The sequence below is a fragment of the Corythoichthys intestinalis genome, chromosome 19, assembly GCF_030265065.1.
Source record: "Corythoichthys intestinalis isolate RoL2023-P3 chromosome 19, ASM3026506v1, whole genome shotgun sequence".
Lineage (NCBI taxonomy): Eukaryota > Metazoa > Chordata > Actinopteri > Syngnathiformes > Syngnathidae > Corythoichthys > Corythoichthys intestinalis.
In genome coordinates, this window is record NC_080413.1 from 1,245,001 (window position 1) to 1,269,898 (window position 24,898).

Below are 24,898 nucleotides of genomic sequence, written 5' to 3' on the forward strand. Positions count from 1 at the left end.
TCCCGATGAGTTTAATAATTTCTTTTCATTTCACAGACGAAAACATTTTTATTAAATGTCGACTAAAACTAGACAAAATTAGCCTTGAGTTTTAGTTTTAAATGAAGACAAACACATTTTGAGATGACTAAAATATGACTAAGACCAATAAGTATTGTTGTCCAAAAGACTAAGACGAAAATTAAAAAGGATGCCAAAAACAACACTGCTGGCTAGCGATGACCACGTCAAATCCATTTTGAACGTCTATTGCCGTCGATGGCACAGGAACCCGACCGTCTGTCTGAAGCATGTCCAAGGTTACGCCAGGTCGCAGAGGCCTCTTTCCCTTTTTTCCTTTCTCTTCTGTCTCACTCACTTTGTCATTTGAGAGAAAATAAGCAGAATGCCTTTGCTTTTTCTTTTTTTTTCCCACTGGTGTCGAACTTGTGGAAAAAGATGAGTTGAAGTCATATTTAGTCTTCGCGTTCCATGAGGAGAAAGAAATCACCCAGCAGGAAAGTTGGCCGCTAGCCGGCCCTTGCTTCTTTTTTTCCCTTTCTGATAGGCCACACAGAGACTCAAAGCAAGAGCACCTCTCAGTGGTCACATGACACACTTTTGTTTGTTGGTCTGTATTGAATATCCAAAATTGTCAAATAGTAATGCTCGAATTACATTGGATTTTTAACCCCCTTAATAAGCAGGGCTCAAATCTCCCACCAAAATAGACCATTTCCCCCAAAAATAACTTTTCAAATATGTGTATTTTTTAAAACATTTGAAAAACCAACCAAAAAAAATCAAGTTAACTCTTTCAGTGCCACTTTTTGTTGGTCAAAAGCAGCAGACAAAAAAATGTTTTTTTTTAATTTATGCCACAATTGTATGGGATTCTTTTTCTGAACCCCCAAAGTCTTGAATAAGTGGGGCTAAATCACCCCCCCAAAAAAAAGAAAATATTCAAAACACCAGTTTTGTTTCTTTTCCTGAAATTAACAGCGATTTCTTTCCACACCCAAAATCTCCTTTTTAACGTGTTGTTCCTCTTTTAACAACTCATCTTAAATCATTGGCTGCCATTGACGGCGACAGACGTCCAATCCGTCAACGGCAGCCCTTGATTATACGCTCCTTTTTTTGTCCCGTGCGGCAACAAAATGTGCAAGAAAGGTTTCATCATTTCTGGAAAATTCCTAGCTTCTTAGTCAAAGGCTTAACATTGAATGATGTCAATGAGCATCAAAGACAAACAATGGCATCCGAAACACATCTGAAATGAGTTCAACATTCTTTTTGTCTTGTCAAGATCAAAAAATTCAAACTTTTCCATCACGCACGCACACATATTGATGATTCACAACTACACCGAGAGGAAAGGCAGAGGTGAAAGGTCAAGGGAAGAGGAGGAGGGGCGAGTGCGTTTGTGTGTGTGCGTCTTACCTTGCTCCTGGCCAGAAGATGAGAGTGCAAGCGCCAGCAGGACCGCGGCCGCCAGGCTCAGTCCGCCCTTCATTTTGGCACACCGCGGCGTGGACGCCGGCTGCCCGCCCAAAAGACAAAGACGGCGAGGGTGAGGAGGAAGGGCCAAATGTACTGTTTTTCAATTGTTTCCGACGATACTCCAGAAAATGTTTTTAAAAATCCCAAAATCTCTCTTCATTGTCATTGTTAAGACATCCAATCATACTTGTGCTGTCAACTAAAATGAGTTTATCACCAGTAGACGTCCAACCCTCCAACTTCAAGTAGATTGGGCACCTGGCGACGTTAATGGCCGATGACGAGTTCAAATTTTTTTTGCACCCTCCCGCATATTAGGTTATCACGAGCAGGGCTGCAGCTATCGATTATTTTCGTTTCGTTCGAATAATCGAGTGATCGGATAAGGAACATAAAAAATTAAAATACCTGAGCTGAGCCTCAAACGGAAAGAACAAATAAGTAAATGAGGATCTAAGTACAACAAAATTGGCTAACTTACATGGCAAAAGTCCGCTAGCTTAAATGCTAACTTTTTTTCTTTTGCAATGCTCTTAACAAATGGTTCAAACGCATATTCCCACAAAAAAAAGGCAAAATATACCTATAAACTAAATTACGAATGCACTACAAAACAGCTCCAACAAAAACTTACGTTGGTCCCAACAGGGAGCAGCTAGATTCAGCAGTGTTGGACAAGTTATTTCATATTCACTGCTTCCACTAGAGGGCAGTGCATCCAACCTAAATCAATAAAACTAAATGCAAACACTTTCAAATTATTATTATATTTCAAATGATGTAATCGAATTACAGTACTCTAGTTAATCGATTACTCGTTGCAGCACTAATCACAAGTAGTTCAACATAGATCGCTGCCATTTCTCCCACTTCAAAAGGATTGGACGTCAGCCACTGAGTAAATACCAGATGCTTTGACATTGAAAAATTCCTCTCGATTGAGTAATAAGCTAGTTATGACTTTAGAGGGAATGGGAATTAATTTTGCCTCAGAACGGCCATGTTGGTAGGGGCAATGAAAGTTGTTTTCATGGTTCTGCCATCCATTGAAATGAGTGTTTCACTAGTAGACGTCCACAGCCAAGCATTTTACTCAAGAGTAGTGTTACCTCTAAAAAATATTACTCAAGTAAAAGAAGTCGTCCAAAAAATGTACTCAAGTACAAGTAAAAAAGTATTTGGTGGTTTGTTGGATTTTTTTTTTTTTTTTTAAACAACGGTATTATTTCAGAGCACAAAGTTATCTATATCTGCTATTGTTATAATGATGCTGTAAAATAACCAATTACATAACCACATTAAGCCAAAGAAATTTAAAACAAAAAAAATTGAATTCCGTCGAGAGAAAAAAATAAATAAATGAAGCATTATTCGTCCAAAGAGCATGACTGCCCTCTGGTGGAGAAAATAGTTCCATGCTAGTGAAGCGTTCCTTCATAATTACTGTTTTGAAATTAAAAAGATCATAGCTCCAGTGTTCCGTGGTCAGTCGGTGCCATTAAAAATTGAGAGAGGTTAAAATCCACGCTTTCGAGTCATGTTGACGGCGGCGCTCTATCAAATACTTCATTTTGTATGGTGCTTAAAAGACACCACGTGAATAAACTGGCTGGTGTGATCATAGAACGGCAAGCGTCCGCCCAATTGGTATAATAATATATAGAAAAAGTAATGACAAGAAAAATGTAACTAGTCTTGTGTAGCCTAAAGTAGTGGTGTAAGTGTAGTGTTTTTCTCTTCTCAAATTTACTCAAGTAAAAAGTATAGCTTCGTAAAACTACTCTCAGAAGCACATTTTTCTCAAAAAGTTACTCAAGTAAATGTAATGGAGTACAGGTAATGCGTTACTACACACCTCTGTAGACCCCCGATCCATTTAAAGTGGGAGGGTGGCGGCGAAGGATAGGACAAAAAATTAAAACGTTCCTTCTTTACTATCGAGCAGCAATGATTAATCGATTAACTTGAATGATTCGATTTGAAAAAAATCTTCGATTCAAATTTTGCTGCTTTGACGATTCGTTTAATTCCAGTGACGTTGTAATAGTTTGTTTTGAAAGTGTTGCATTTAGTTTGATCTATTTGGGTGGATATACTTCCCTCTAGTTGTAGTAGTGAATATGTCATAACTCATCAAACATGGCTAAATCCAGCGGCTACCTGTTAAGACCAACATAAGTTTTTGAGGTTTTTTTTCTGATGCATTCGTAATTTAATTTATAGGTATATAGAATATGTGTTTGAACCATTTGTTAAGAGCATTGAAAAAAACAAAAGAGTTAGCATTTAAGCTAGCAGACTTTTGCTATGTAACTTAGCCAATTGGTCGTTTGTTGTACTTAGATCCTCATTTATTTATTTTTTTATACCGTTTTAACTTGTCAAACATGGCTGAATCCAGCAGCTCCCTGTTAAGCCCAACATAAGGTATGCTTTTGTTTGAGCTAATGTGAATAATGGGAATATGTGTTTGAACGATTTATGACCAATATATAAAAAAATAAAAGTTACCATTTTATAGCATTTAAGCTAGCAGACTTTTGCTATGCCTGCTAGCAGATAGTCCATCCCTTCCGCATTTTTTTAAAAATCGTTTGGGGCTAAAATCAGGTATTTTAATTTTATTTTTTAAAATGCATTTATTGGCCTAGTAAAAACGAAGTGTAATTTTGCATTTTTCTGAATTTATTTTGTATAGGCATTTAATGCTCTTTTGAAAGTGTCATCTTAGCTAGCCATATCATTATTGCAAGCATAAACACTTGTTAAACACACCCTAAAATTTATTCTCCAACGTATTAAATGTTCATATTCTGATTACTCGATTATTCAAATTAACTAATGGATTGATTAATCCATTACCTAAATTAGGGGTGAGCAACCTGTGGCTCTACAGCTGCATGCGGTTCTTTAGCGGTGTCCTAGTGGCTCTCTGGAGCTATTTAAAAATGTTTGAAAATGGAAAAAGATGGGGACACAAACATTTTTCAAATTAATTAATATTGTAATGGACTGCTGCTGCCATTTCCCAAATTGTTTTAACCCTTAAGGCCACGAGCATTTTTAGACTGTTTTTTTTTTTTTTTTTTTGGTTAAATAAAATCAAGTACTGGCTGATAATTAGGAGTTTGTGTTGATGTGCGCCCAGTGCAGTTGACGAAGCATGCACAGCTAGTCTATTTCTCTGATCCGATAAATTATTAGATGGCATCTAATAATTAACTCAAAACACTTTATCCAAATAAAATAACAAACCAAAAGACACAAAAACATCCACGTTGGGACAAACAAAATGAGCACATTTCTTTTGGGCACTGTGCACCAAGCCACAATCATAAACAATTTTGCCTTCCTAACTACCAACAACTGTGTCATGATTAGCTGTCTTTTTAAGCCGGGGTCAGCAACCCGTGGCTCTAGAGCCGCATGCGGCTCTTAAGCGCTGCCCTAGTGGCTCCCTGGAGCTTTTTCAAAAGTGTTTGAAAATGGAAAAAGATAGGGGAGGGAAATATGTATTTTGTTCTAATATGGTTTCTGTAGAAGGACAAACACGACACAAACATTCTTCTAATTCATTAATATTGTAATGGACTTAAACTTGAGGTGACACCGTAGAACAGAGTCGTCACGTGGTGCATCATTTTTTATAGGATGCACTGCAGGAAAATTATGTATTTATAGCCAACTTAGTCATTTCAATAGTAGGCCAATATAAATATAGCATGTGTTGTTGCCTTCATTATAAGGCTTAGTATAAGGTGTTTTATTTTTTTGTGGCTCCACTCCAATATGGCTTTCAACATTTTGGGTTGCTGACCTGACCTAAATGATCTATAACCGCAGCCCTAATCAAGAGTAGTGCAAAATCAACAAGTAACTTTTGCAATCACATATCTTATCCTGACATATTTCAGTATAGATACTTTTGACAACCCTGGTCGGCACACGGACGCTGGGAATTCTCAAGGCGAGGCTACTTGGGGATGGATGGAGTACGGGCTCCAGAGGAAGCCCCAATCAAGCAGGAAAGAAAAAGAGGAGGAATTGAGTGGAATTGACTTGGTGGTCACAAAAAAAGTGAAAAGAGGAGCTCCTTGGAAAGGAAAATGCAGGAGAGATGGAGACCAAAAAAGAGGTAGAGGAGAAAGGACCAAGGGAGAAACAGAAAGAAGGAGAAGCGTTGAATGGAGGTCACAAGAGGAGCAAAAAGAATGGGAGCAGACAAAGAGGGTGAAGGAGGTTTTGAGCTCAAGAAGGAGTTGCAAGCGCCAGAGGAGGCAAAGGCACAAATTTAAAAAGTGGATGACGTCAATATTTCGACTTTTGGCTCTTGGACTTCTGTCAATCAACGATAAATGCACTTGAGTGGCACCCACCTGAAGAAGAAGAGGAGGAGGAGGAGGAGGAAGAGGAAGGAACTCGCGCTCAGCTGAGGTGCTCCCAACTTGTGTTCGGAGCTCTGCGGGCGTCGGCCGGTTTTCCCAAAAGTGGGCCGAACCACCCCTACTTAAAAGGGGGGGAAGCGGGGAGGGGGCTGCCCACCCTGCGGACCACAAAGTCACTCGGAAACTTTGACACTTTTCGGCAATTCTTTTGCGCTGAGCCAGCAACGACAAGTCACGTGACTTGAAACCGCGTCCCAAAATGTCCTCGTGCAAACAATCCGCACCTTTCGCTTTTTTTCCCCCCCGATCGGTGCGTCTTCACGTGGCCGTCGCAGGTTCAAGGTAGGAAGACGAAGGCCGTGGGCGCCCTCTTGCGGCCATTTTGGAAACGTGCCACAAAAGGTTAGCTAAATGCCAGTTTTAGTCATTGCATTTATCTCGTTCTGCCATTACAGACGTCCAATCCGTTTGGAGTGGGAAGGCCCAACTGAATGTCGATCACCGTCAATTAGCGAATTATAGACTTTTTAAATGTACGGAATTCTCTATTAATTACTATTTTTTTACTTGATTAAATGAAGGTCATTCATTTTTTTTTTCATAAGCGCAAACAAGAGTTAGGTTAGCGTAGCCCTTGTACCCAGAGGTGGGTAGAGTTGCCAAAAATTTTACTCTTTCAAAACAATATTACTCAGGTACAAGTAGTCATCCAAAAAATGTACTCAAGTACATGTATCCAGTGTAAAAAATAGAGTAAATGCTTATTTTTGTTTGATTTTTTTCAAACTTTTTTTTTCTCTCAGCACAATCTATATGAACTGTTATTATAATACTGTACAGTAACCCATTCCATAACCACATTAAGCCAAAGAAATACAAAAAAAGTGAATTCTAGCAAGAGAAAAATAAAGGACAGAAATGAAGCATTATTCGTCCAAAGAGCATGAGTGCCTTCTCGTGCAGAAAATAGTTCCTAGTTTAAATAATTGCTTCATAGTTACTATCATAGACTTCATAATGTATTGACGGAACACTGCGCCGATAAATAGGGGGCCTGCATTGTTGGTGGGGCTGTCAAAGCTGACCAAGTGGCATCATAGACAAAGCACCTTTTTGCTGAAAATTCTTGTGAATAAATTAGCGCTGTCAAAATTATCGCGTTAACGAGCGGTAATTAATTTTTTAAATTAATCCCCGTTAAAGTATTTGACGCAATTAACGCACAAATGCCCCGCTCAAACAGATTAAAATGAGAGCACAGTGAAAGGTGTACTTGTTGTGTTTTTCGGAGTTTTGTTGTGTGCGTTGTGTGTTTGTTTGTTCTGTGCGAATTATTTATTCGGTTACTGTTCCAGTTGTTTCATTAATTCCTTGTTATGGTATTTGGTAATACTATTTCACAGCGGCGTCATAAGACTGTCATAAGATCATCATAACTGTGACATGACACTATCATGTGCATTACTGAATGCTTATGACAGATGTCATTAAGTGCCATCCAGCAAATTATGTTACTAACTCCATTCATGTCCACATCGGCTCTTTTACAGCCATCAAAAGTGAGATAATTGGCTAAATAACACTTAATGACATCTGTTATAAGCATTTATAAGTGCACATCACAGTGTCATATCATAATTTTGAATGGCTAATGACAGTCTTACAGCGCCACTGTCAAATAAAGTGTAACCAAATACCATAACTAGTAATTCAATGAAACAACTGGAAACGTAACTGAATAAATAATTAGCACAGAACATGAATTTTGACATATACAGTAAGTTTACATTTTTATTGTTTTTTAAAATCTATTGTGCTGCAATGCATGCTAGGTGGCATGTTGGACAACAACAGTGTTGACAGCAGGTGGCAGAAGAGGTTGACCGTCTCCCCCAAGGGAGCAGTGATGGCCAAATTAAGCTGTTTGAAGCAAGCCAATTGGTTCAAAGCTTCATGGTGGTTCATTTGATCTTCTGACCGTCGTATGACGCCGCTTATTAATGATGTGTTACCGGTTAATATATTTTGGCGTAAATATCCCATAATACAGTAAGGACAGCGGCTTATGGTCCAGTGCGGCTTATCGATGAACAAATGCCGTTTTCGTGTCACATTTGGTGGGTGGCGGCTTATAGTCAGGTGCGTCTTATAGTGCAAAAATGACGGTAGTCTAATTATTTCTTTCATCCCAGAAAATAGGTGATTTAGTTACCTAACATGTTTCAGGGAAGTCTTCCGCCTTCGTCAACACCAGTGACCCTCTGGCGAAGGCGGAAGTGTTCGCCGAAACATGTCAGGTAATTAAATCATCTACTATTGTCTGGGATAAAAGTAGTAATTCGACTAATCTATAAGTGTAGGCAAAATGAACTCAATACAACTTTTATGTAAATATGCCGAAGTACAATGCTAGTGTTAGTGTATGTAGCTAGCTGCTGCCTGATGTAAACAGAGGTTTTCTGGTGAAAATTCTTGTGAATACTTAAATCCCCGATTTCTTAATAGATATGGACTAACAGTCTCGATTCTTGGTTAAAGGCAAAAAAAAAAAAAAAAAAACTGTGCAGTTAGCATTTATTTTATGTAAATATGTCGAAGTAAAGTGGTAGTCTGTTAGTAAATGTCGCTAGCGGCCGCCTGATGTAAACAGCTTTTCCGGTAAAATTTCAAGTGAATATATCCTTAAATCACTGAATTCTTTATAGATATGGACGTAAAAGTCTCGATTCTTGGTTGGAAGCAAAAAACAAAAACAAAAACAAAAAAAACTGCCGTTAGCATTTATTTTACGTAAATATGTCTAAGTACAATGCTAGTCTGTTAGTGAATGTAGCGAGCGGCCGCCTGATGTGAACAGAGCTTTTCCGGTGAAAATTCATGTGAAAAAATGCTTAAATCCTCACTTTATAGATATGGACATAAAACAGTCGATTCTTGGTTTAAAAAAAAAAGTGCAGTTAGCGTTTATATTATGTAAATATTGTGAACTATGATGCAAATGCAGTAATGGCTAATTTCTCCCATTGATTTTTTTCACGTTTCAAAATGCATGCATGGTACGAAAGATAGAATTACCTTGAATCCTGGAACAAATCACCCCTGAGAATCCTTCCTGTTTGTATGCAGTACAGCTTTCGTGCCTTTTCAACAGAAATCCGGCGTTAGATCGCTGCGTGCGTGTTTGTGAATAGCTCCTCTTGATGTGGGCCGCCGCATTGCATGACCGATCTGACCAGTCACTAACATTATGACGTCTATGGTTACTATTATGAGATTAAAACGATAATATCTGGTTTTCCGTGGTCAATCGGGGCCAAATAATAACTGGGAGAGAGGTTTAAATTAGGGCTGTCAAACGATTAAAAATTTTAATCGAGTTAATTACAGCTTAAAAATTAATTACTCGTAATTCATCGCAATTAATCGCAATTCAAACCATCTATAAAATATGCCATATTTTTCTGTAAATTACTGTTGGAATGGAAAGACAAGATGGATATATACATTCAACATACGGTACATAAGGACTAATTGTTTATTATAACAATAAATCAAGATGGCATTAACATTATTAACATTCTGTTAAAGCGATCCATGGATAGAAAGACTTGTAGTTCTTAAAAGAAAAATGTTAGTACAAGTTATAGAAATTTGATATTAAAACCCATGTTAATGTTTTCGTTTTAATAAAATTTGTAAAATTTTCATTCAAAAAATAAACTAGTAGCCTGCCATTGTTGATGTCAATAATGACTTACACAATGCTCATGGTTGCTGAAGCCTATAAAATCAGTCGCACCCAAGCGCCAGCAGAGGGCAGCAAAACTCCATGAAACACAACAAGTGAGCGTTTCACTGTGTACTGTCATTTAAATCTCTGCGCGGGGCATCTGCGTTAATTGCGTCAAATATTTTAACGAGATTAATTTAAAAAATTTAATTAACGCCCGTTAACGCGATAATTTTGACAGCCCTAGTTTAAATCCGCGCTTTAGAGTCAAATTGAGGGCCGCGATCTATGTTTAATACTACAGGCTGGCGTGATCATAGACTGGGAAACGGGAGTCATGATTATTGTTGCAACATCTCATTGGTGAAATTGGTAGAGCTACTCTTGGCATCGCTGGCAAATAAGTAATAAATCTAATAAGAAGAATAACTAAGAAAAATGTCACAACTCTTGTGTAGCCCAAAGGAGCGGACTAAGAGTAGAGTTTCTTCAACACAATTCTATTCGCTACTCACACCAGCTGTGATAATACATAATCACTTTTGCCACACACATAGCCAAAACAAAATGTTCCACAGCAAACAGATGCAAAAATATCAGGGACATGATAAAGCCATAACCTTGTACGCCCTGAAATTAATCGAGCTGCTTGACTGGTCGCTAAGTTACTAAACCCAGATTGTTGATTGTGTTATTGTACAGTTTTGATGTATGTTCCATGCCTGAATGTGCGTCTTTAGATGTGTGGGGGATGGGAAACTGATAAGCATATGCTTCATCCCATCCGCCTTTGTCTTCTTCTTCGGTTCCTTCGGGCAAATCATATCACATTTTGTAATTGTCAATGATTGTCAATGATACCGATGATGATGAGAATAAATTCCATTCAATTTAAGTAAAAAGTATGGCTTAGTAAAACTACTCTTAGAAGTACATTTTTCTGAAAAAATTAAATGTAACGGGGTACATGTAACGCGTTACTACTAGAGGCGTACAAAATTTCCGATTCTTAGACTATTCGCGATTCGGCCGTGGAAGATTCGAGAACGATTCACAAATATCCAAATTCCGATTATTGATCGGTAATCAACCAGGTAAAGCGAAGTAAAACACAGTAAGCGCCGTCTTTGGGACACAATGAGGAACGGACCGAGAGTAAATATCATGTTCAACTCATGCCGCTAGATTAAAAAAAAAACAATCATATCTGACTGCGGCCGACAGCCGCTACAAACAACGCCCAGTTGCTACAAACATACGGCTACGGTAGATATTATATATATGTAGAACTAGATGCAAAATGACAGACGACGTCAGTGTTAGAACATGTATTATTGAACAGAGATGCGAAATGACAAACTTTCCGGTGTAAGTAAACAGCCGCCATCTTAAAGCAGTAGAAGGCTCTGTTGTAGCGAACCTAATTAACTTTTTATCTAAAATACTCCTAAATCGGCAGAATCTTGTCTTGAATCCATCTTTAAATGATGAAATAGTTTTAAAACTTTGCCAAAAGTAGACAGAAGAGAAATTATGGAATAACGGGAGCAATTTTAACAACTGTAACAGTTGATTCACAACATTAAATTAATTGAATGTAGTTTAAAGCTGCTGATGCAGAATGGGGACTGGAGTTTTTGTTTACTGTTATTTTTGTATATTTGTTTACTGTTATATGTTAACTTGATACTGAAATAGTAGTTTGGTTTAGCTTGAGAGGATTTTTGAACAATTTTGGAACTAATGTACAAAACATTACAAAAAAAAAAAAGGAGGGGGGTGCATCAATAATCGTTATATAATCGAATCGGAGCCTCTGAATCATAATCGTAATCGAATCGTTAGGTGCCCAAAAATTCCCAGCTCTATTTACCACCCACCTCTGCTTGTGGCATATAAACTGAACCAGATGAAAACAAAATTTGCTCCAAAAAGTAGTTTCCTCTAAGAAAAAACAAGGTTTTGTTGGAGCTCAAAATATTTTTGAAAAGATTTAAACCCAAGTATAGTTGACTCCCAGCAGCAAAATATGTGGGGGACTCTTTTGTTTTCACTTAGCGAGACCCCTTTAAATATTTGTAAATCAATGTGCTTTTTCCATCTTACTTTTTGAAGCAACAACCCAAAAAAGTTGTCTTTTGCCTCTTTTCTGCTCCAAAAACAAGTTTAAATGGACATCAAAAGTCCAATTTGCCTTTGTTACCCTTGTGTCCCTCCCGCTATAGCGCCCCCCTCTGGCCAGGAAGCAAAGGGATTGAGGAAAAATGGCTCATGACAAGTTTAATTGATCTGTCTGAGAAATAAATATTGATCCCACGAACATGACAGGAAACAACACTCTCATATCTTCATCACTCGGCACGCCATCATTATTTCTTCTGGGGGTTAGCCGCCTTCACCAGCTCGTACAGCACGTAACCTACCCCTGTAACGAGAGTCATTCCACAATCGTTGTCAGCGCAATCCATTTTGACCTCAATAATAAATGAGATTTCTATAAGAGCTGAAAAACAGACTGTAGCGACATGTGAGCACTCACCAAACACTGTCAGCGTCATGGTGGCCCTGTAGAGAAGTGCGTCGGCGGTGCCGCCTTTTAGATGCACGGGGATGCCGTTGTCCTCCTCAAAAGCGCAACACAAACAAGGTCAACGTTAAAAAAAAAAAACAATGCTAATGCAACCAAGTCTCAACTAGACATCTGTCACAAGGACAGATAATCATTTGGCTCTGTAAGCCCTCATACAGACAGCTGATTTTTGATAGTAAGTATTGTGCCGAATCTGTAAAGACATGGAACTGGTCAATTGGTCACTGAGCATTGTAAGAAACTCATTGATGGATACCGGAAGCGGTTGTTCGCAGTTATTTTATCTAACTACCAAGTATTAGGCTGAGGGTGCCAATACTTCTGTCCCGCCCATTTTTGGAGTTTTGTGTAAAATGATCATAATTTTAATTTTTTTCCCCATTCACACGGACATATTTCTCCAACAACGTAATCCCCGACATTTATGAAATGGCACGCAAAGCCATCGGAGATGATGTCGCTAAAGCACATAGTTTCGCCCTGACCACTGATAGTTGGACGTCGGATCTTGTCACCGTTTCGGCAACGAGACAATGTCCGTTGAATGACGCGAGAAAAGTCAGACATGGAGAGGGAAGACTGTTTGTTGTGACGCTGTAGCAAACGCGATGCTAGGCTAGGTGGCTCCAATATTTCCTGACTGTAGCCGACAGACTACAAGCTACGCCTAGATATGCTAATTCCCATTAGCAGTCCTGGGGCTTCCTGGTTAACCGTCCTGGGAGTGGATCTCTCCAGACTGTAGTACTCCCCAAGGTTTCTCATTTTCTCCCTAAGACTCTGGAGTTTGTGGAGTTTTTCCTTGCCGACATGGAGGGTCTAAGGATGGGGGATACCCAGGACTTGGAACTTTATTTATTCATCTTTGTTGCTTCATTTGCTGTTTCTGATTGTGTATCATATTGCCTCTGCAAAGCCCTTCGAGACAACCTTGTTGTGATTCAGGGCTATACAAATAAAACTGAATTAAATTGAATATCTCATGCATATAGAACTACATGCGAAATGACAGACTCTGTAGCGTTAGTAAACAGTCGCCATTTTAGAGCAGTAAATTTCTCAGAAAGGCTCTTTTGAAACGAACCTTCCTAGCGAACCTAAGTAACTTTTTATCTAAAATACTCCTAAATCGGCAAAATCTTGACTCGAGTCTATCTTTAAAGGATGAAACAGTTTAAACATTTTCACATGTCGAAAGTAGACAGAAGGGAACTAATGCAAAAATGGCAGCAATTTTATCAACTTTAACGGTTGATTCACAACAATAAATCACCTCCGAACATAGCAAAGGTTACTCGGTTTTTGTTTTTTTTTAAAAATGGAAGAAAAAAAAAACATGAAAGCAGAATAACACCAGTTACTTTGCCAAGTAACTTTTTTACTAGTGTGTGTGTATTTCATGAGTCAGTCACTACCCTAGCCAAAGAGCTAAGAGGCATTTTAACAGTCGAAAATGTTTACATTTTAAGTAGGGCTGTCAAAATTATCGCGTTAACGGACGTTAATTAATTTTTTAAAATTAATCACGTTAAAATATTTGACGCAATTAACGCATGCACTGAATGACCTGCTCTCGCCTTGCCTCAAGTAGATTACAATGACGCCGTTTATGGACATTAAAAGTGAAGAGAATGCCACCAACCGCTTGGGGGCAGCGCAGCGCCGTTCCATACGAATGTTATTCCTTTTTAACGTGGGAGAATTAGTAGTTGTGAGACGTTTATGCTGTTGCTTTGTGCTCCACACATATTTCTGTAATTTTCCTTTCTTTTAGTTGCAATTATGTGTCTCTTGTTGTATTTTGGGTAAGATATGTAGAGATCTATATAGGCAAGTGGACACAGGCGTTCTTTGGACCGCGCCGTTTATTGGCATACGCTTCGGCAACTCCTTCACAACAAACATAGGTATCATTTAGTGAAAGCACAACAAAAATAATATTCCTATCACTCCAAAAAAATAATGTTCACAAAAAGAAAAGCACTTCAGTCTATAGTAATGAGGCCCTATTCTCACACAGTTAAACAACAATGCAAAATGAACTGGCATTCCATATCAAAATAGCTATGCAAAATACACGTAAAACTTACTCAGACTTTGGTCACTCTATTCTTATTATTGTTATTTTTATTCTTATTATTACTATATGAACTCTACTTTTGATTGAAAATTTTACAAATTTTATTAAAACGAAAACATTAAGAGGGGTTTTAATATAAAATTACTATAACTTGTAACTATAACATTTATCTTTTAAGAACTACAAGTCTTTCTATCCGTGGATCACTTTAACAGAAAGAATGTTAATAATGCCATTTGTGGATTTATTGTTATAATAAACACATACAGTACTTATGTACAGTATGTTGTATGTATATAGCCTTCTTGTGTCTTATCTTTCCATTCCAACAATAATTTACAGAAAAATATGGCATATTTTAGAGATGGTTTGAATTGCGATTAATTACTATTAATTAATTTTTAAGCTGTGATTAACTCAATAAAAAATTGTAATCGCTTGACAGCCCTAATTTTAAGTGTTTATTTTCTTAAAAGCAAAATAAAGGCAGTTTAAAAAAAATAAAAAATGCAAAACGCAAACCGAAACCATGATCCCAAAACCGAGGTTCAAACCGAACCGTTGGCTAACTGAACCGTTGCACCCCTAGTCACTAGTAGCTTTGGTTTTGAAAAAATTTCTGAAAATGGGCTCCCTACAGATCGGCCCAGGTTCCCGTCAACTGATAGCAAAGTCTTTGATTCAGGCATTTTAGTAGCCTGGCTCTGCCAGACTATTCTCCCTGTATTTTTCAAACACTGATAGTATAGTCTGGAAACCATCCCATTAACGGCCTTTTCGAGCAGGTACAAAATCAATCGACAAATCAGATTCGTTTATTTGCGTGACGTGTTCTTCACGAGCAACGTCACTCTTGCGCGTCGAAAGTCGTCTCTTCAGCAGCACAGATGGTGAACGGCAGAGCCGAGAATATGTTCCAATCCACGGTAAAATCAGTTTTAAATGACCAAAAACACATCGACACGAGTCATTGACAACAGTCTGTCTCGCGCTAGCCATGTCGAATAAACTCCGCTCTCTTCGTATGTCTACTTCCGCGCGCAAGTCCATCGTCCTGCGGTCGCCATTTTACTAACGTCACGTCTGCCCGTCGCTGATTGGTCCACTCCGCTGTCTGTTTGCTGTGGCTTGCTCCGCCCTGGAAATTGTTTCCGTGGGAATGGTGGCCAGACTCAATAGCTGGAACAGCGTTGAGTCTGGTGTACCAGGCTAGCATTTTAGGACTAATTACTATTTCTTATGACTCATGTATTTGCCTGTTAAGTGTTTCTGATCATAATATGATTGAAATAGGACCATATTTTTTGAATGTCAACTGTGTGTTTTGGGAGTTTTAAAGCATTTGAAAAGAGTGACCACAACAGTCGCACGTTCCAATTCGACACGTGTATAATTCTTTGATATTTGACTTGCTGGCTCATCAAAATTGGCATCCGACATTAATTTCGCTCGCATTACAAGCAAACGGCAGAGAAAACACGTGGATCTCATTTCTTTCTGCTCGGCGTCCAACGCCAGCCCGTCGGATAAATAACGGCTTACGAATTGACGGCAGAGGTGAGGCGGTCGTCTAAGAATGTCGCTCAAAAGGTTGAGATGAAGGGGGTGGATTTTTTTTTTCCCCTCATCTATCAGGCGCTCTTGGCCGCGCGCGCTCGACACCGTGGCGGAGTTGATTCGCGCCGGCGGTTTTGGCCGGCGACGCAGCACGACCGGCAGCCAAGCACACGTGTCTGCGGCTCGCTTTTTCGCTCATTTCAATCGACGCTAATGACTTGACTAGTCAAAATCACCTATATTTTATCACTAGTCCCGTCCGTTTGGACCCGCGGCGATCGTCAGCTACGAGAGACCGTCGACTGTCGCCGGGCTGAAATTCCAACGGTGGCATTTTCCGCGGGGGCCGCGCAACTATGCTAACCTCAACTGCCTTTAATTTATTTCCCGTCATCAGAGAAGGCATTAAAATGCCTCGTTTAAATCACTCGTTACTTGTATGCATGTGGAGCATATTGTTATAATTAGTGTTGCAAAGATACCGATGCTATTCTCCGTATCCGTACAGATTAAGAAGTACCATGTGCCAAAACTGTGCAATACCAACTTTTCGAGATCGATTGTCAAACTTGTAAAAAAAAAAATCTCAACGTGTGATGTCCAATCATCCTTTAGCTGTAAATATCAGTGCGTTTATCACTAGCATATATCCAATCCGTCTGGAATGGGAGGGAATGAACATTTGCTCATGCCAGCCCGCTGTCAATGGAATGAATTAAGTGTCTAAGCTATGATAGCAATAATTTTACAGTCAAGTGAGGATAGGGTCATTAAAGTGTTGCAATTAGGGTTTCCCCTACGATTTTTTTGAAACTGTGGTGGTGGGTTGCATCGGAGTCGGACAGCCTCACCATGTCCTGCCGCGGCGAAATTTTTACAGAAGATATAAAAGATATATTTGAAATTAGCCAGGCTAATGTCATAGCTCTCAGCTACGGTACATGTACGTAAAATGCGTAGCTGATTACAGCTACGTTACCCTACGCGATAATACTTTTTTTTCTCGTAGCAATAGTACGACTCACATCTTGTAGTGACCCAGAGGTTGGCAACCCAAAATGTTGAAAGAGCCATATTTGACCCAAAAAACAAACTGATACAGTATGTCTGGATCGGCAAAAGATTAAAAGCCTTGTATAAGCCTTATAATGAAAGCAACACCAGCTGTATGAATCGATATTAGCTACAGTGGGGCAAATAAGTATTTAGTCATCCACCAATTGTGCGAGTGCTCCTACTTGAAAAGATTAGAAAGGCCTGTAATTGTCAACATGGGTAAACCTCAACCATGAGAGACAGAATGTGGGGGATATAAAACAGAAAATCACATTGTTTGATTTTTAAAGATTTCCAAATTAGAGTGGAAAATAAGCATTTGGTCACCTACAAACAAGCAAGATTTCTGGCTGTCAAACTTCTTCTAACGAGGCTCCACTTGTTATCTGTATTAATGGCACCTGTTTTAACTCATTATCGGTATAAAAGACACCTGTCCACAACCTCACTCAGTCACACTCCAAACTCCTCTACGGCCAAGACCAAAGAGCTGTCGAAGGACACCAGAGACAAAATTGTAGACCTGCACCAGGCTGAGAAGACTGAATCTGCAATAGGTGAAACGCTTGGTGTAAAGAAATCAACTGTGGGAGCAATTATTAGAAAATGGAAGACATACAACACCACTGATAATCTCCCTCGATCTGGGGCTCCGTGCGAGATCTCACCCCGTGGCGTCAAAATGATAAGAACAGTGAGCAAAAATCCCAGAACCACACAGGGGGACCTAGTGAATGACCTACAGAGAGCTGGGACCACTGTAACAAAGGCTACTATCAGTAACACAATGCGCTGCCAGGGACTCAAATCCTGCACACCTGCTGAAGAAAGTACACGTCCAGGCCCATCTGCGGTTTGCTAGAGAGCATTTGGATGACCCAGAAGAGGACTGGGAGAATGTGTTATGGTCAGATGAAACCAAAATAGAACTTTTTGCTAGAAACACAGGTTCTCGTGTTTGGAGGAGAAAGAATACTGAATTGCATCCGAAGAACACCATACCCACTGTGATGCATGTGGGTGGAAACATCATGCTTTGGGGCTATTTTTCTGCAAAGGGACCAGGACGACTGATCTGAGTAAAGGAAAGAATGAATGGGCCATGTATTGTGAGATTTTAATTGAAAATCTCCTTCCGTCAGCAAGGGCATTGAAGATGAGACGTGGCTGGGTCTTTCAGCATGACAATGATCCCAAACACACAGCCAGGGCAACAAAGGAGTGGCTTCGTAAGAAGCATTTCAAGGTCCTGGAGTGGCCTAGCCAGTCTCCAGATCTCAACGCCATAGAAAATCTGTGGAGGGAGTCGTAAGTCCGTGTTGCCCAATGACAGGCCCAAAACATCACTGCTCCAGAGGAGATCTGCATGGAGGGATGGGCCAAAATACCAGCAACAGTATGTGAAAAGGGTACATAAAGTATTGAGATGAACTTTTGGTATTGACCAAATACTTACTTTCCACCATAATTTGCAAATAAATTCTATAAAAATCAAACAATGTGATTTTCTGTTTTTTTTCCCCCCACATTCTGTCTCTCATGGTTGAGATGTACCCATGTTGACAATTACAGGCCTCTCTAATATTTTCAAGTGGGAGAACTTGCACAATTAGTGCTTGACTAAATACTTACTTGCCCCACTCTATGTTCAAAATGACACACATTTTAACAACAAAACACTTTACGCAGAACAATTGGTGTTCAAACGTCGCATCTAGTCTGATCAATGTGTAAAATTGGTAAATTCAATTGGCCTAATTGGCCAAACAAAAGTCCGCTAGCTTAAATGTTACAAATTCTAACATTTATAATTCTCATAGCAAATCGCTCACACGTAACTCCACCAACTGTAGCAGTAAACGTCAATACTAATGCATACACCAGGGTTCACTAAATCCGGACCTTGGTGCCGCCTTTTCCTGTCGTGTTTTCCACCTCTCTCTCCCCTAACACACCTGAATCAAATGATTATGTCATCAGCAACCTCTCCAGAAGCCACCAGAGGGCAGTGTATCCGTCATCATTAAACAAAATACAATACTATTGGATTTTATGGATAGTTATTTTGGGGTACGTTAAGGGTTCATTCAGACTTACGCGGAAATTCGGTTTATGTCGCCAACGTAAGAAACGGAATTCGTTCGCAAACCGTTCATTCCTTAATGCTCTTTTGAAAGTGTAATCTTAACAAGCCAAAATATTATTGCACGTATAAACACATTTTATTTTACATATCCTAAAATGTATTCAACGCATGAAATATTTGAAATCTGATGACCCGATTATTCACTCACAAATCGATAGATTAATCGATTACCTAAATAATCGATAGCTGCAGCTTTAAGTCGTTAAGCCGTTACCGCACAGCCAGGAGCCAAAGTATGGGAGCAACAATAGTTAGAATTAACGAGGCATTTCCCTCCAAAATAACAGGCAAGCAGTTACCATAGTGGCATATAAACAAATTAGGGATGTCTCGAATCCGATCATGGGATTGGAAATCGGGCCGATCGTACCATTTTTCAGAAGATCGAAATCGAGTGGTTTTTAACTGTTAAAATTTTATTTTATAAGGGCTGAAAAGTAACAAATCCAGAAATACAATGTCCTTCTCAAAAAAAACAAAAATACATGTTTTATACACTGTAACACTCCAAGAAAAAGCATAAGAGCAAATATTGTAAACAGTACAGTCTGGGGTGAAAGTGGGCCGAAATGGTCAGGAACGCAGTTCCTGTATAAGATTCAGGGCCGGAATGCTGTTCCGGTACACGGGGCTTTGATTCCGAAAATATGACGGCAACTGGCAAAACGCTATGTAAAAAAAAAAAAATGCTAAGATGCCACACATGCATTTCATCTCCAAGAAGAAAACAATCTACCAACATTAGATTTACATACACATGTGTTAACAACAAGCATAATAAAGTGCTCGTGTACCGTAATCAGTTTCCACCTATATTTATTTTTTATTTTATTCCACGGACGGCATGGAGGTTTCTCCAACTGCTGCAGTTATCCGAGTCTGACGAGTCACATCAATGTGCAAATACATGCAGCAAAGCAAAACGCTTGGACTCATTTATCCGTTCAATTGGCTGACATACTGACATGTTATCACCAGAGATAGTTAGCTCTGATTGGTTCAAATGTGCATGTTTTCTGAAACAGCAAAAAAAAAAAAAAAAAAAAAAAAAAAGGGGGCAATGCAACAGAAAATGGATCAAATCTTTAAGAACAAGCAAAGAGTTAAAGAGGCTTATTTATGATATTTAGTTTTATTTGCTCTGATGGGGAGGTTCAGAACATCTTAGCTGTCAATGTGCTCTTTGGACTAATATTTGTTCAATTATGTTAGGCTACTTATTCATTTCCTTATGATTTTAAAAAAAAAAAAGTCAATGTTTGCGTGATCTTCAAAATAGATTCCATTTTACTCTACATAATATCATCTGTAAATAATTTGTACTTAATTTTCTTAATTATATCTTTATTATTAAAAGCACAACAAAAAGTAAATGTTTACATTATCTTTAATTTTCATACCGGTATACATCTCATGTTCTTAAGTAGTTAAAATTGAGATTTGACATTTAGTATGTGAGGAAATGAGGGAAAATAAAAATTAGGAGATGGAGGTTGGGGTTATAGTGGTTTTTGTTAACTTTTATTTTGCAAATCATTGAAAAAAATACAATTTTGTATAAAAATCAGTTTTTGTATATGTTATAGAAATAACTGACCAAAACAATTTTCTTTGCATTTCAGTAGTTTTAACCCCCCCCAAATAAAATAAATAAATAAATAAAATTTCTTCCTCCGTGGCGACCTTCACGTCGGGGAGTTCTGGCAAGAAATTCTAACCACTTTCACCCCTGAGTACAGTACTGTAACATGTTTGGAACTTTTGCTCAAATTTAAAAAAAAAAAAAAAAAAAAAAAAAAAAAAAAATTTAAAATAAAATATATTTTTAGATTTTCGTTATCAGATCAAATTTTGAGAATCCCGGACTCTAAATAAGAAGAAAAAAAATGCAATCAGGACATCCCTTAAACAAATGACATACAGGCTTTTTTGCACTCGTTAACAACGTGAGAGATGTCATTTTTCCATGGTTAAGTATATTTAGTTGTGACTTTTCGAAGCATTCGTTCAACGGAACCATCTTTACTTTTGGGGGGCACGTGACATGCGAGTTACCTGGAAGACCTTCTGATTCTTGGGGACCTGGTTCTCCACCGACCTCCGTGCAGAACCGCAAAAGCTCCGCCGCGCCACCTGCTGGAGAGCCTGCCGAAAACAAGAGGAAGGCGGCTCATTTTTGGGTGCTCTTCTCCTAAGAAGCGCCAGAAAAACATTCAAGGAAAAATTGTGGATCAGCTTACGGCTGCTTCATCAGCCTTTCATCAATATGACACTCAGCCCCTGGAAGTTTAGAAGTGGCACATGACTGCCATCTAGTGTTAATCAATAATAGATTGAGGATAGCAACTTTTTTTTTTCTTTTGAGAGAGGACTTACTAAACCAACTTAAATTGTTTGAAAAAAGAGAACAAATGATGGGCCTTCCCATCGATCACATCCAAGACTTTGCAATATATAGAGAAATCATTTCTCCAGTGAGCCATACACGGTTTGGTTTTTAAAAAACTACATTTATGAATAAAAGAAACTTCTCCATCAGCAATACCACATTTAAAACAAATTCTAAATTTTTATCCTTAAGATAAACTCCAAATAAAATTGTTTCTTCTGTCAGGGGTACATCTATATTTTTAGATTGCAGCCATGTTTTTAATTGACTCCAGAAGGAAGGAATTGATAACATTGCAGTGAAAAAACATATGATTTAAATTTTCCAAATCTACATCACAAAAAGTACAATTATTCGCTTCAAAACCAAATTTCAATCTTAAAAATTCTTTCGTTGGGTAAATTTCGTTCAAAATTTTGAATTGCACCTCCTTAGCTTTAGGAGGCACCGGAAATGAAACAATTTTTTCGTATACTTTTAATCTTATCAATCTCAAATAATTTCAAAATATATATTCTCTTAATTGGCTTAGGATAATATTCATTTATCAACAATTTCCTGATAAATTTGTTATTACATTTACAATCCCAAAAATCCTGCCCCCCAATGTATAATTTCCTCAGATTGAGAGAGACTCGAGAGTTCCTTCACCATTGTTTTTACTGCCAGTGGGATTGCAATCATCAACTTTGTGATTGAGGATAGCAACTCGTTGAAGGGAAAAAAAAACTGTCATTGAGTCCCACATCATAATTGCGTCACACTGACCATCTTCAAAAAAAAAAAAAGGGGGGGGGGGAATAAAGGTTTAACATAACACAATCAATGAAATCAAACTTTTTCCTCTTTTTTGAAACTACACAGGGAAAAAAGAAACATTTCATTTCAATTGTTTAAACACATCAAATTGAAATGGGGGTGAAACATTTATTTGCCCAAGTAATAGTATTCATTTTCACAAGATCTGTCAAAAAAAAAAAACAACAACTTGTGTTTGTGTTGTGTGTGTTCAAATTATTGATGGTTGACTGCTAACAAAGCTAGTTTGATTGCAGAAGTCAAGGAAATCCTATCAGCAAAAAAAAATAAAATATATATATATATATATACATATACTCCACTGGCTTTGAATATTGTTTTATTTATTTGCGCTATATATTTATTTTTATAATTTATTAGACACAAATAATAAAATAACCTCCCCGTCAAACAAAAACAAGGTAAAAATGCTGCTAAAATGTTTTGGACGGGAAATGGTTTATTCAATACATTATTTCCCGCCCATTTGACAATGTAGAAGCTTTAAAAAAAAAAATAATGTAGCAAAAAGTTTCCGAGACGTTTCTCGTGTTAGCACGACGACATTAGCCGCCTTTGACCCCTAAGCAACACGAGAGCTCCACGGACGCTTCCTACCAAATGGCAGTCCACCCAGAAACAAAATCAAAATTTACAAAGCAAAACAGGCTCGTAAAAGTACGAGAAGGACTTACAAATATGCTTCTATTCATGCTGTGTGCTGGTCGTCTTCTCACAAGGACGCAAAGTGCTTCCGCTTGGCGTTCTTCTCTGAGGCGATTTTCTGTGTCTCATTCAGGCTGCCGCACTCTGCTGCCTCCCCACCTCAGGACCTAGTCGGAAGCGCAGGTTTGTGCTCACAGTGGTATCAAAAATAGCCATTTATGAGCGGCGCACACAAGTGAAAAGTCATTACTCAACTTTTTGAATGACTTTATTCGAGGGCTGTCAAACGATGAACATTTTTAATCGAATTAATTACAGCTTAAAAATGAATTAATCGTAATTAATCGCAATTCAAACCATCTATAAAATATGCCATATTTTTCTGTAAATTATTGTTGGAATGGAAAGATAAGACACAAGAGGGATATATACAACATACGGTACATAAGTACGGTATTAGTTTATTAGAACAATAAATCAACAAGATGGCATTATCAATATTCTGTTAAAGTGATCCATGGATAGAAAGACTTGTAGTTCTTAAAAGATAAATGTTAGTACAAGTTATAGAATTTTTATATCAAAACCCCTCTTAATGTTTTCGTTTTATTAAAATTTGTAAAAATTTTCAATCAAAAAAATAAACGAATAGCTCGCCATTGTTGATGTGAGTAATTACACCATTCTCACTCATGATGCTGAACGCCATAAAATAAGTTGGACCCAATCGCCAGCAGAGGGCGCCAAACACCAAAAAAACAATCTGTTAATCTGTTTGAGCGGGGCATGTGCGTTAATTGTGTCAAATATTTTAACGTGATTAATTTTAAAAATTAATTACCGCCCGTTAACGCTATAATTTTGACAGCCCTACTTTATTCATTTCTTTCTAACTCAATAGCTGTTGTTGATGGCAAGAGTTGCTTTTAAATTTTTTAAATGAGCTGAGTTGCTTTAAAAATCAATTTTGACATATAACTACTTAAACACATCAACAACCTTCCTACTTTTTCAACGGCTTTAATGTTTTTTGTGTTTTTTTTAATAAATTGACTCATTGACTGCCACTGATGGTGATAGCTGTCCAATCTATTTGGACTCAGGGGGCTAGAATGTGTTGGCATTAAGTCTTGGCATAGACTTCATAATGCTATTGATGGGACACAGGGCGCGGGGCCGGTTAATAGGGGGCCTACATTGTTGGCGTGGCCGTCAAAGCTAACCGAGTGTAATCACAGACAAAGAGCTTTTTTCGTTGAAAATTCTTGTGAATAAATGCTTAAATCCCTGAATTCTTTATAGATATTGACGCAAAACAGTCTAGATTCTTGGTTAAAAGCAACAACAACAAAAAAGTGCAGTTAGCATTTATTTTAGGTAAATGTTAAAGTACGATGCTAGTCTGTTAGTCAATGTGGCGGCCGCCATATGTAAACAAAGCTTTTTCTGTGAAATTCTCGTGAATGAATGCTTAAATCCCTGAAATTCTTAATAGATAAGGACGTAATGGGCACAAAACAGTCTCGATTCTTGGTTAAAAGACAACAAAATGTGCAGTTAGCATTTATTTTACATAACTACAGTATGTCGAAGTACGATGCTAGTCTGTTAGTCAATGTGTCGGCCGCCGATGCCTGAATTCTTTGTAAATATGGACGCAAAACAATCTTGATTCTTGGTTAAAAGCCAAAAAGACGTGCAGTTAGCATTTATTTTACGTAAATATGTTGAAGTACGATGCTAGTCTGTTAGTTAATGTGGTGACCGCCATATGTAAACAGAGCTTTTTCTGTGAAAATTCTTGTGAATAAATGCTTATATCCCTGAATTATTTATAGATAGTCTCGATTCTTTGTTAAAAGAGCAAAAAAATGGGCAGTTAGCATTTATTTTACATAAATATGTCGAAGAATGATGCTAGTCTGTTAGTATGTTGGCAGCCTTACAACAAAAAGCTTTTTACGTTGAAAATTCTTGCGAAAAAACAAAAACTATATTGTATATACAGTATGTATTGTT

General features: G+C 38.1%; 2 protein-coding genes across 5 annotated transcripts in view; both read right to left on the minus strand.

The window, feature by feature from the left end:
• The window catches only part of col12a1b (collagen, type XII, alpha 1b), a 148,082-nt gene extending 142,137 nt beyond the window's left edge, over positions 1 to 5,945 (minus strand). For all 4 annotated transcript variants that reach the window (XM_057823051.1, XM_057823050.1, XM_057823049.1 and 1 more), the window contains exons 1-2: positions 5,859 to 5,945; positions 1,423 to 1,522 (exon numbers count right to left, since the gene is read on the minus strand). In XM_057823051.1, coding sequence (XP_057679034.1) covers positions 1,423 to 1,495 — 73 coding nt within the window. In that variant the 5' untranslated portion in view covers positions 1,496 to 1,522; positions 5,859 to 5,945. The remainder of the gene's footprint in view (positions 1 to 1,422; positions 1,523 to 5,858) is intronic.
• Positions 5,946 to 11,851: 5,906 nt separating this feature from the next.
• Positions 11,852 to 23,052, minus strand: LOC130907629 (cytochrome c oxidase subunit 7A2, mitochondrial). Its single transcript, XM_057822926.1, has 4 exons — positions 22,909 to 23,052; positions 21,082 to 21,171; positions 12,137 to 12,221; positions 11,852 to 12,022 (listed from the first exon to the last, which is right to left on the minus strand). Exons 1-4 carry the CDS (start codon positions 22,924 to 22,926, stop codon positions 11,967 to 11,969), a joined length of 249 nt encoding a protein of 82 aa, XP_057678909.1. The 5' UTR covers positions 22,927 to 23,052; the 3' UTR covers positions 11,852 to 11,966.
• Between the last annotated feature and the right edge of the window lie 1,846 nt (positions 23,053 to 24,898).

Coding starts and splice junctions, on each gene's coding strand:
- LOC130907629 (XM_057822926.1), bottom strand. Junction 12,222..21,081: donor AGAATCAGAAGGTCTTCCAG/GTAACTCGCATG, acceptor TGCGCTTTTGAG/GAGGACAACGGCATCCCCGT. Junction 12,023..12,136: donor CATGACGCTGACAGTGTTTG/GTGAGTGCTCAC, acceptor CTCTCGTTACAG/GGGTAGGTTACGTGCTGTAC.